We start from the raw sequence: 12,077 nt of genomic DNA, 5'->3' as shown, positions 1-12,077 counted from the left end.
TGGGTAATCTGTACTGTCGTTCAGCCCGTAAGCACAAACAACAGTCAGGACTCGTGCCCCCACCCGTAGGTGGAGGGAGGCTACCCTCTCGTTCACGAGGGTAAACCCCAACGTACAGGTGCCGAGATGGGGAGCAACAAGTATGCCCACTCCTGCCCGACGCTTCTCACCCTGGGCAACTCCAGAGTGGAAATATGTCCAGCCCCTCTCAAGGAGACTGGTTCCAGAACCAGAGCCATGCGTCGAGGTGAGACCAACTATTTCTAGCCGGAACCTCTCGACCTCACACACTAGCTCCGGCTCCTTCCCCACCAAAGAGGTGACATTCCACGTCCCAAGAGCTAGCTTCTGCAACCGAGGATCGGACCGCCAGGGTCTTCTCCCTCGGCCGCCACCCGTCACACAATGCACCCGACCCCTTTAGCCCCTGTCACGGGTGGTGGGCTCATAGGAGGGGGGGCCCATGTTTCCTCTTCGGGCTAACCCCGGCCAGGCTCCATGGGTAAAAGCCCGGCCACCAGGCATTCGCCATCGTGCCCCCCCTCCAGGCCTGGCTCCAGAGTGGGGCCCCGGTGACCCGCGTCCAGGTGAGGGAATATGAAGTCCAATGTTGTATTTCATCATCCGGGTCTTCGGGCTGCACTTTGTCTGGTCCTTCACCTAGAACCTGTCTGCCTTGGGTGACCCTACTAGGGGCATGAAGCCCCAGACAGCATAGCTCCCAGGATCATTGGGGCACTCAAACCCCTCCACCACAATAAGGAGGGAGAGGCGAAGAGTGTTTAGACTTTCTCAATGTCGGTCATCTTGACTAATGGCTTCAAAAAAGTCATAATTATGACATTATCCAGTCATAATCTATTCTTACCAATAGATTTTTGACTGAAAATAATGACTCATTCAATTTCATTTTATTTTCATTTGGTTCAAGCTGAACAGTTCATATAAGAGGATGTGTCTGAGCAGAGAAAAATAAATCTTCTTAGCCAGTCCTTGGACATTTATATGTCTGATACTAGTGGGTCTTGAAACAAAAATGTTTTTGTCACAGTTTACTATTGTGAGTAGCTGCCATATTGGCTCTTGAAGTTTGAAAAGTTTGCGGAAGTAAAATGGCATCCATTACCATTTCTTGTCCTTTATTATTGACACATTTCATTATCAGTCAAGATTGATACAAACAAGCAAAAAGTGAGTCATGAGTGAGAGAAGTTCCTGATTGGATGTTCAGATCTTATGTGAAATGAGTCTAGTGACAAAAACGTATATAAGAAGACGACTAGACGAGAGAGATAGAAAGACTCTGAAATGACGCTGCTAAACATAATCATCATGTCTGTTTGACAGAACATTTCTGCTATGATGGATAATGTTTCAGGGATTTCCATGTTTACTCTTTCAGGGTTCAGTGGCACATTCAGCCACAGAGTCACTCTCTTTCTGCTCACCTTGCTGTGTTATTGTGTGATTTGGTTGGTGAATCTAACAATCGTTGTGACAATTATAATAGATAAAAACCTCCATGAACCAATGTACATCTTTCTCTGTAATCTGTGCATCAATGGACTTTATGGGACTGCAGGATTTTATCCTAAATTTCTCCATGACCTCCTGTCCACCACATATTTAATTTCTATTCCTGGATGTTTTCTGCAGGGTTTTGTTATTCACTCCTCAGCCTGTGCTGAATTATCTCTGCTCGCTCTAATGGCTTATGACAGATATGTGGCTATCTGTCGTCCTCTACTGTACCACTCTATGATGAATAGAAAGAGAATTGCTGTTTTTGTATTTTTTGCTTGGATTACTCCATTTTACCTAATCTTTATTAGCTCAGTAACAACAGTAACATCAAGGTTTTGTGGATCCCACATACCAAAGATCTACTGCATCAACTATTTTATTTCTAAGCTGGCTTGTTCTGCCTCAATAGCTCCGGTTGTTGTTCCTGCTTTTAATTACACATTTTATGTTGGCCTAGCACTTTTCATTATTTGGACTTATTTTTTTCTGGTTAGATCCTGCCAATCATCCAAAGAAAACAAACATAAATTCATGCAGACGTGTTTGCCACATTTATTCACTTTGATAATTGTTGTTGGATCGTTGCTGTTTGATTTGTTGTACATGAGATTTGGCTTACAGGAGTTTTCGGAAAATGTGAAAAATTTTATCTCAATGGAGATTCTTGTCATCCCACCAGTGATAAATCCTCTGATCTACGGTTTCAAACTGACTCAGTTAAGGAAAAGAGTCTCACATGTCATATTCTGCCGAGGTTCAAAGTTTAGATAAAAATCACAAACAAGTCTAGTAAGTCTGTGCTGTAAAATTTATTGAATAGCATTTTACATTCAGTAAATATAATTCATTTAATTTCTTTTTTATTATACGCTGGTATTTTATACAGATATTTAAAGCTTTTAATAGATTTGTAAATTGTCACTGCATTTAATTTAGTTTTGTTGTCTGTCTATTCTAAATGCTGAAAGTCTTGGATGTCTCACATGGTCTATGCTGTGGTTAACTTTGCTTTACCTTCTAATTAAACCATTAAAAATATTTCTAATCTGAAATTTTTCTCTTGAATTTTAAATAAGCTTTTTGACAATATAAATTTTATGGATGGGTGCCGAAAAGAAGAGCGTTTAATGTCTGTCTTTCTCAATGTCTGTCATTTTGACTGATGGCGTCAAAAAAAAATACAGTCATAATCCATTCTTACCAATAACGTCTTGACTGAAAATAATGACTCATTCAATATCATTTTATTTGCATTTGGTTCAAGCTGAACAGAAAATCCATATTGTGTCACCACACATCAAGCAAATAAATACATGCAATGTTTTTCTGCAGTAAGGGAAAACATTTACTCTGTGGGGTCCCAGTACCTGCAGAAAAAACCCCAATAAATTATATCATTACACTTAAATTATGAGGTATTCATCTCACAATCTCCTGGTCTGAATGAACTGTTTTTACGTGATGTCTCCGGGTTTTGATGTTGATCTGGAGGATGAATATATGCTGCACTGGACACTGGAATTACAAGCTCCACGCCAGCCAAACTTTTTAAATGGGGGAACATTTCTTCAATTGAAGCGATCAGAAGTCGTCAAGACTCTCTGAACGATGGGATTTTCTGAAATCCCTTCACAATGGGCCTCCCTATCACGGATTGGCTCTTCTATCAACATTGAATATGCAGATATTCATCATGGACATTGATCTTTTTGCTCATCTAGAGATAAAACCCATCTTTGGCACAACTACAAAAAGAAGACCCTGCAGAAGTTGACTGTGGCATACAATGATAATTTGAGAATACAATGGAGACGCCCAAAACCCAGTAGCACAGTCGCAATGTTTGTCAATTGTAGTGTTAGAAGATTAGAAGAAATGGATTAATGCTGTCAGCCAAAATAACATTGAGAAAGTCTAGACTCCTCACTCAGAGATCTGGAAGCTGATTCGTCTCTGTCCCACTCCGCAGCCAATGCACTAATCAACAGCTGACTTCAAACTAGCCGTGTCCGGTGACCCAATTCGAACCACAGCTTTCGGGGAGTAGGGTGGGAGCGGGCTGCAAGTGTAAATGACAAAACGCCGGAACTAGGTTTGAACCCAAGCTGGTGAAAAAGGGGCTGTTGTTTGTGTAACGCTGCAATTTGGAGATCAGAGGAGAAATTTTGGATGGTGCTACTATTCCAACTGGTGTTTGGTTACCAGTTACTGTTTTGCACTGTTGACCATAGTAACCAGTAATGTTGAAACACAGGTAATGCACAGTGTAAGTTCAGAAGCAGTCTGTCAAATTTACTGACAAAAAAAAGTGAGCATGAATCTGAAGATGCTAATTGGATGTTTAAATCTCATGTGAAATACGTCACTGCATCTTAGCCTCACAAAGGAAGATAAGAACAGAGCAACGATGGAAAAACTCAGAAATTACATTGCTAAAGAACAACTTCATGTCTGTTTGACAGAACATTTCTGCTATGATGGATAATGTTTCAGTGATTTCCATGTTTACTCTTTCAGGGTTCAGTGGCACATTCAGCCACAGAGTCACTCTCTTTCTGCTCACCTTGCTGTGTTACTGTGTGATTTGGTTGGTGAATCTAACAATCGTTGTGACAATTATAATAGATAAAAACCTCCATGAACCAATGTACATCTTTCTCTGTAATCTGTGCATCAATGGACTTTATGGGACTGCAGGATTTTATCCTAAATTTCTCCATGACCTCCTGTCCACCACATATTTAATTTCTGTTCCTGGATGTTTTCTGCAGGGTTTGGTGATTCACTCCTCAGCCTGTGCTGACTTATCTCTGCTCGCTCTAATGGCTTATGACAGATATGTGGCTATCTGTCGTCCTCTAGTGTACCACTCTATGATGAATACAAAAAGGGTTGGTGTTTATGTATTTTTTGCTTGGATTACTCCATTTTACCTAAATTTTGTTGGGACTGGCACAGCAATAACATCAAAGTTCTGTGGATCCCACATACCAAAGATCTACTGCATCAACTTGTTGATTTCTAAACTGGCTTGTTCTGCCTCAATAGCTCAGGTTGTTGTTCCTGCTTTTAATTACACATTTTATTTTGGCCATGCAGTTTTCATTGTTTGGACTTATGTTTATCTTGTCAAATCCTGCAAAACGTCTGAAGAGAATAGAAATAAATTTATGCAAACATGTTTGCCACATTTGCTCACTCTGATGATTTTTATTGGATCTGTGTTGTTTGATTTGCTGTACGTGAGATTTGGCTCAAAGGAGTTGTCAGAAAACATGCAGAATTTTATGGCGATAGAGTTTCTTGTCATTCCACCAGTGATAAATCCCCTGATCTATGGATTAAGATTGACACAGTTAAGGAAAAGAGTCTCATATGTTATATGCTGCCGAGGTTGTGCATGTAGATTAAAGGCATAAACGAATTGAGCAAATATGTGGTGTAAATTTTCATGAATTGTATCGGTGGGTTTAAGAAGGACTTTGCCTGAAAACTAAACAAACGTCTAGATCATAAAAGTAATTTACTATATGCTGTTATGTTATACAGTTATCTAAATCATCTGTTGTACTATTTGTAAAATTTCATTCTTAATTTCTTCTTTACAATCAGGCGGTTGTAAACCTTAAAGGTCTCGTATGTTTTGCCTTGTACAGCGGTGTCAAACTCATTTTTGTTTTGGGCCAAAGCAAGATTCTGAATGTTCTTAAAGGGCCGGTTGTTCCAGAATGTATTGATAAAACCTGATCACAAACTGTTGAAATATCTTATGAATTATTAAAATTAAATGCTGTTGAAGATCTTTTCAGTCCCCCCCAGAATTTCATGATACTTTTTGTGATTCTTTTCAAAGTCTTTGTGGTACTAACTTGGAAATATTTGCGCTTACTTATGGCAGTAAATGCGACTTTTTATTTAGATCGTGGACTATAATCTGGCATGAATTAAGGCTGAGGCAGCTGTTTAATGTAAGGCAATAAGTTTTTGACAATTTTTTAGAAAAATCTGCAATTATGTATTATCCACAATAATTCTCAAGAAACTGGGGGAACTGATTGATATAGAACTGCATTGATTTGATTGCAACATAATATTTAAGCACATTTAGTGTTTAGTTAAGAATCTAGAGGGCCGCATAGAAAGCTGTGGCGGGCCGGATTTGGCCCATGGACCTTGAGTTTGACACATGTGGCCTAGTAGTTTTTGTGGTTCATTTTGTGCCTAAATTATGTCTGTTTTCTTCTCCTGAATATTTATTAAAATATTTTTAAAATCATCAGATGCCTGTATGTTTTGAGAGAAATGAGAACAACATAAAACAATTATTGGAGAGTAGAAAGGTGTTTTTTAGGCTCTATGCAAAACTGATTAGGACATTTTTACAAAAGTATACTTAGTTTGATTTTAGATCATGTTACAGTAATAATTTTACCTTAAAATATTCACATTTAAATATATAACACAATATACTGTCCCTACAAGAAGATAGATATAAGCCTAATTTAATAGAAAGAAAACAATTTATGTTATGTAAATTGTTATTTATCAACACCAAAGTAAAATAACATTTGCTGATGAGTTTCTAATTATCATTTTTTACATACTGTATCAATCTATCAAAACAAAATAATTCATTTTATCTGCAGCAGTCTGCTGGATTGGTGCAACACACCCATTTTCCTCACTGGCCAAGTAAAAGATTGCATCTTTGAAAAAACTTTTAGATCCAAAGTCAGTTTGTTTATTGGAAAACAAGTCATGTACACACCAGTATTCCTCCTGTTCATTAGAACAGTTCACGTAAGAGGTTGTGTCTGAGCAGAGAAAAATAAATCTTCTTAGCCAGTCCTTGGACATTTATATGTCTGATGCTAGTGGGTCTTGAAACAAAAATGTTTTTGTCACAGTTTACTATTGTGAGTAGCTGCCATATTGGCTCTTGAAGTTTGAAAAGTTTGCAGAAGTAAAATGGCATCCATTACCATTTCTTGTCCTTTATTATTGACACATTTCATTATCAGTCAAGATTGATACAAACAAGCAAAAAGTGAGTCATGAGTGAGAGAAGTTCCTGATTGGATGTTCAGATCTTATGTGAAATGAGTCTAGTGACAAAAAAGTATATAAGAAGACGACTAGACGAGAGAGATAGAAAGACTCTGAAATGACGCTGCTAAACATCATCATCATGTCTGTTTGACAGAACATTTCTGCTATGATGGATAATGTTTCAGTGATTTCCATGTTTACTCTTTCAGGGTTCAGTGGCACATTCAGCCACAGAGTCACCCTCTTTCTGCTCACCTTGCTGTGTTACTGTGTGATTTGGTTGGTGAATCTAACAATCGTTGTGACAATTATAATAGATAAAAACCTCCATGAACCAATGTACATCTTTCTCTGTAATCTGTGCATCAATGGACTTTATGGGACTGCAGGATTTTATCCTAAATTTCTCCATGACCTCCTGTCCACCACATATTTAATTTCTGTTCCTGGATGTTTTCTGCAGGGATTTATGGTTCACTCCTCAGTCTGTGCTGAATTATCTCTGCTCGCTCTAATGGCTTATGACAGATATGTGGCTATCTGTCGTCCTCTGCTGTACCACTCTATGATGAATACAAAAAGGGTTGGTGTTTATGTATTTTTTGCTTGGATTACTCCATTTTTTCTCCTGTTTATCAGCACCGGCACAACAGTAACATCAAAGTTCTGTGGATCCCACATACCAAAGATCTACTGCATCAACTTGTTGATTTCTAAACTGGCTTGTTCTGCCTCAATAGCTCAGGTTGTTTTTCCAGCTTTTAATTACACATTTTATGTTGGCCATGCAGTTTTTATTTTTTGGACTTATGTTTTTCTCATCAAATCTTGCAAAGCGTCTAAAGAGAACAGAAGTAAATTCATGCAGACGTGTTTGCCACATTTGCTCGCTTTGATGATTTTTGCTGGATCTGTGTTGCTTGATTTGCTGTATGTGCGTTTTGGCTCAAAGGAGTTGTCAGAAAACGTGCAGAATTTGATGTCGATGGAGTTTCTTGTCATTCCGCCGATTATCAACCCCCTCATCTACGGGTTTAGACTGACACATTTACGAAAAAGAATTGCACATTTCTTATGCCGCACAGCTTTAGTGTGTAGATTGAAGGATTGAACAAGTCTATCAAATCAACTCCTGCTACATTTTATACACTGGCAACTAATAAATAATTACTCCAATTATCACCAATTTGTTGGAAATCACAAATTTCACCAAATTTCTAATTTTTTTTGTTGTAATATGGTATAGTGTAACCTGTAATGGTTAATATTTTGTAACCACGGTATCTAAACATGTAAAGGATTTTCTTTTTTATCTGCTTAAAGTCAAAGTAGAAAACCCAAATAAGCAGCAGATATAAAAACAAAACTTGGAGATGAAGAAAATAACTAAATTAACCAGAATAAATAAGCACGCAAAGGAAACAATTAAGAAATCTGTATTTGTAATGATCAACTGTGTAAACAACTTTCACTGTAAGGTTGCATGTATTAGATTTTGTAGTGTGTAATTATATATAATAAGAAATATGCATATCCTGTCAAGATTATCTACCGTTGTTTTAATTAAGAGTTGTTTTTTCTCTGCTTGAGCATGAAGAAACGTGTTTTTAAGAAGAGGATTCCTCTGAAACATCACAACAATGTTGAATTGTTTTGTAAAGTCGTGTTCAATAAATTTGAATGAAGCTCATTTTGAAAATAAGCAGGATAAGCTATATCCTGCTTGAGATATAAGCAGGATGTTAAACATATTGTTCATCAAGTCTATATTTCTGTGTTAAAGTGTTTTTTTATTGGTCGGATGTAATATTCTAATCTCAAAAGTAATTTTTCAATACTGTAAGCAGGAAGATATAATTAGCAGTAATAATGGCTTGAAGACATCAGACTGTAATGTTTCACTTAGTTAATCAAGCCACTAAAATGAATAAATTTTTCAATAATGTCCTTATTTACTAAGTCTCACTGTTTGTATTTGAATCCATACTTTTACAAACCAGAATAGAAAATAAGTTTTCTTTTCTTTCTTTTTTTTTTTTTTACTTATCTCTTGTTTTCTACTGAGCTTTCCACCGCTGAACCCCAGATTAATGACAGTATTTTATTTTATATTTTCACAAATTCCATGTTAATAGACATTTTGGGATTGTGGCTTATTCCTCCTAACAGAAATGTAACAGAATTAAATCTGTAACTGATTCACATTTTTAAATGGTCTTGCTAAATTAAACCTTTTCAGTTTTGTAAACGCATCCTTGTGAAGGTGACTCTTAAATCTGGACTTTATTTTTTTCACACTTTGTTAGTTAATAGGCGTAGTATTAAGATTTACTAACCATTTAGAAAAGACATTTTACTAAAGTAAATTTATTACTTTTGTTTTTCTTATATCTGTTAACAAGCTTTACACATTTGTATTTTATTTTCTTATTATAATAAATTGTTATGGTTTTTCATGAGTCTGATTTTTTGGTCATTTTCAAGAGGTACAAATTAACATTTTTTGGCAGTGCAGGGATGGATTATTTTATATTCTTTGAATCGATCAATCTAAGCAACTCCAAGAAATAAAACCTATCAAAAAAACTGGAAGAAAGCAGATTAAAGGTGATCTATTCCACAAAATTTACATTCTGCACCAGACATTTTTGGTAAAAAGTTAATATTTGTGACGACTGGAAAAACCTACCAATTGTTAAGTCCCAATGGACATAACTGCACTGTTACCTAGCAACCCAAGGGGAGCTCCAGCACATTTGGTCAGATGGCTTTAAGGCTTTAAAATGGCTGATTGAAAAGACAAGTGCTTTGTTGTTGACTTACTATTCAGAAACCATCTGCTGCATTCTTGTTGGTTGTGCAGGAGGTTCCACTTCTGCTTTTCAAAGATGTACGGTTGAATAATTGTACATCTGTTTGCAACCATTTTCACATGCGAGTGTAAAGGTTGTGTAGGGGGCCAGAAGCTTAACCTATTCAAGGAAGTATAGTAATTGGTCACCTTTAAGATGAAGTCGTGAAAATAGAGTTATCAAGTTTATTTTGATTGAGATGATCAAAAGTCTCAGAATTGACCAGTACTAATCAGAAATGTGTCATTTAAACAGATAAATAGTTTTTTGCTAAGCCACTGAGGTTGGGGAATATTCAGTCGTTGTTTTTCTGGCTCTAATTGGTTCGTTAAGTTTGCAGAAACCAGAGGCTGGAGTCTGAGCGCTGCTCTGTCAGTCAGAGTGGTTATTAATATGTGAAGCAACGGGAGGAGAGTCAGAGCAGACAGAGCTCCATCATGTTGTAACGTCTTACAGGCTGGACTCTTTGCTCTGTATTTATGGATAATGTTTCTGTTGTAAGAACCTTCACTCTCACTGGAATAAATGAGACTATGGACTACAGAGCTGCAATATTCTCACTCACATTGCTGTATTACTGTGTGATTTTATTCCTAAATATCTCCCTCATTGTCATTATTGTCTTGGATGAAAACTTGCATGAACCCATGTATGTCTTACTGTGCTGCCTTTGCATTAACGCGGTTTACGGCACCTCTGGTTTCTACCCCAAGTTCCTGTTAGACCTGCTGTCGTTTGCTCAGGAGATTTCCTACGAGTGGTGTCTCTTCCAGGCCTTCGTCATGTACTCGTTTGCCTGCGGTGAGCTGTCCATCCTGGCCGTCATGGCGTACGACAGGTACCTGGCTATCTGCCGGCCGCTGCTCTACCACTCGTTGATGACGAAGAGGAGGCTCTCCCAGCTGGTGAGTTTCTCCTGGCTGACGCCGTTCTGCATCTTCTCCGTCAGTATTCTGCTCACTTCCAGGCTGGAGCTGTGCAGGCGGAAGATTAAGAGGCTGTTCTGCGTGAACTGGATCATCGTTCAGCTCGCCTGCCCCCACAGCAACACTCTCTCCAATAACGTCGTTTCGTATGCGACGATTTTCATCTACGTGTCTCACGGCTTTTTCATCATTTGGACTTACATGCACCTCGTCAGAGTGTGTGCAACCTCCAAGGATGACAGGGTGAAGTTCATGCAGACGTGCGTGCCTCATCTGGTCTCTTTGATCACTTTCCTGACGGTGATCGTGTTCGATCTGATGTACATGCGCTTCGGCTCGGCGGATATGCCCCAAAGCCTGCAGAACTTCATCGCCATAGAGTTTCTCCTCTTTCCCCCGATGATGAACCCGCTGATATACGGATTTAAGTTGACCAAAATACGAAACAGAATCCTGAGTTTGGTTTATTTTAGAGGCCAATGAGAACATACTGATTTATTGCTTGACAAGTTGGGATCGTTTCTTAAGCACCGCAACACAGAAAATGATTCCTGGAACCAGAACTGATGAATGCAGAATGTAAACATAAGATAATAAATCCTGATTTATTTATCATTTTTCTTGTAAATTAGCTGTTTAATGCCAAATAGAATTGGCCCACATTACATAGTTTCTTTCTGTATCTTTTCAGGTTTCCAACACTGTAAAACATTTGAGCCACATTTAGTTGTGACTAGTATTTCCTACTGTTTAAGTGAAATAAATTTAGCCAGTTTTAGATTTTGAACCTAAATGTGAGTTTGTGAAAGATAAACTTACAGCAGTAAGTTGTGTTAACCTGTTATTAATTTGATTAAACCTCCAAGAGTTGAATATTCTAGAGTTTTTAGGTTAGAATTTAAAAACACTGAAAGAAGAAAAAGACAGGAGTGGGAGCCATTTCCCAGAATGCTTAGCGGCATGTTTCTGTAGCCTGAAATATGTTACATTGATCTGACTCTTGTGTTTCATTAAGGCAAATGTTTATTTTAATGTCCTGCTCACACTGAATGTTTTTGAGCTGAATTAATTGGTGTGTTTAATAAAATTCATTATCAAATCAGAAGTTTTATTTATGCAATTTGAAAGAAGAATTTAAATTATTCTATAGTAAAATTAGTTATTTTAACTTGACATTGTGATTGAAAATAACAGAGAAATGTGTCTCTTTAACCAGGTGAGGGCAGTTTATTTTTGCATATGGTGAAATTTGGTTTAAATTGCAGCATTAAGTTAAAACTCACAATTCAAGATTAATGAACTTAAAAACAATGTTTAGACAATTTGTCTCTTGTTGTTAAATCAACTTCATGAATTTTAATTTCTGACTTAAAACCAAAAATAATTTTCTTATAGAGTTGAATTGATTTTTAAGGCCATAGGTGGACTTTCATTTTCAAGTTAAACCACCTTCAAATATTTTACAGTGTAACTGAACGGGCCTGCTACGCCTCCTGAAACGCAGCAATCTGCAAAAGTGTTTCTCATTTTCTCACCTTTTTCCACTTAACAAAAACAAACCTAAATATTTCCTCTAACTGACTGACGGAAAGCGATGCATAACAGTAAAGTAGAAAACAAATATCTAAAAATTGTGGCGTTCATTTGTGTTGAACCTGTTTTTACTGCAGTAGCAGCTGCACTTTCTCTTCAAAATAGACACTGATTATCTGTGAACATTCATTTT

The 12,077-nt window shown here is 37.4% G+C and overlaps 4 protein-coding genes across 4 annotated transcripts; all 4 read left to right on the top strand.

Moving 5' to 3' along the window:
* Nucleotides 1-1,359: 1,359 nt before the first annotated feature.
* LOC122840326 (olfactory receptor 5F1-like) lies at nucleotides 1,360-2,295 on the top strand. The gene has a single exon (XM_044132615.1). It carries the CDS (start codon nucleotides 1,360-1,362, stop codon nucleotides 2,293-2,295), a length of 936 nt encoding a protein of 311 aa, XP_043988550.1.
* A 1,700-nt stretch (nucleotides 2,296-3,995) lies between these two features.
* LOC122839306 (olfactory receptor 5F1-like) lies at nucleotides 3,996-4,943 on the top strand. The gene has a single exon (XM_044130753.1). It carries the CDS (start codon nucleotides 3,999-4,001, stop codon nucleotides 4,941-4,943), a length of 945 nt encoding a protein of 314 aa, XP_043986688.1. The 5' UTR covers nucleotides 3,996-3,998.
* Nucleotides 4,944-6,739: 1,796 nt separating this feature from the next.
* Nucleotides 6,740-7,684, top strand: LOC122840325 (olfactory receptor 5F1-like). The gene has a single exon (XM_044132614.1). The coding sequence runs from the start codon at nucleotides 6,740-6,742 to the stop codon at nucleotides 7,682-7,684; it is 945 nt and encodes a 314-aa protein (XP_043988549.1).
* Nucleotides 7,685-9,904: 2,220 nt separating this feature from the next.
* LOC122839305 (olfactory receptor 52D1-like) lies at nucleotides 9,905-10,834 on the top strand. Its single transcript, XM_044130752.1, has one exon. The coding sequence runs from the start codon at nucleotides 9,905-9,907 to the stop codon at nucleotides 10,832-10,834; it is 930 nt and encodes a 309-aa protein (XP_043986687.1).
* The last annotated feature ends 1,243 nt before the right edge of the window (nucleotides 10,835-12,077 follow it).

Source organism: Gambusia affinis, linkage group LG11 (genome assembly GCF_019740435.1).
Source record: "Gambusia affinis linkage group LG11, SWU_Gaff_1.0, whole genome shotgun sequence".
Lineage (NCBI taxonomy): Eukaryota > Metazoa > Chordata > Actinopteri > Cyprinodontiformes > Poeciliidae > Gambusia > Gambusia affinis.
The sequence above is the reverse complement of the archived record's forward strand: the minus strand, read 5'-3'. Positions and strand labels throughout refer to the sequence as shown.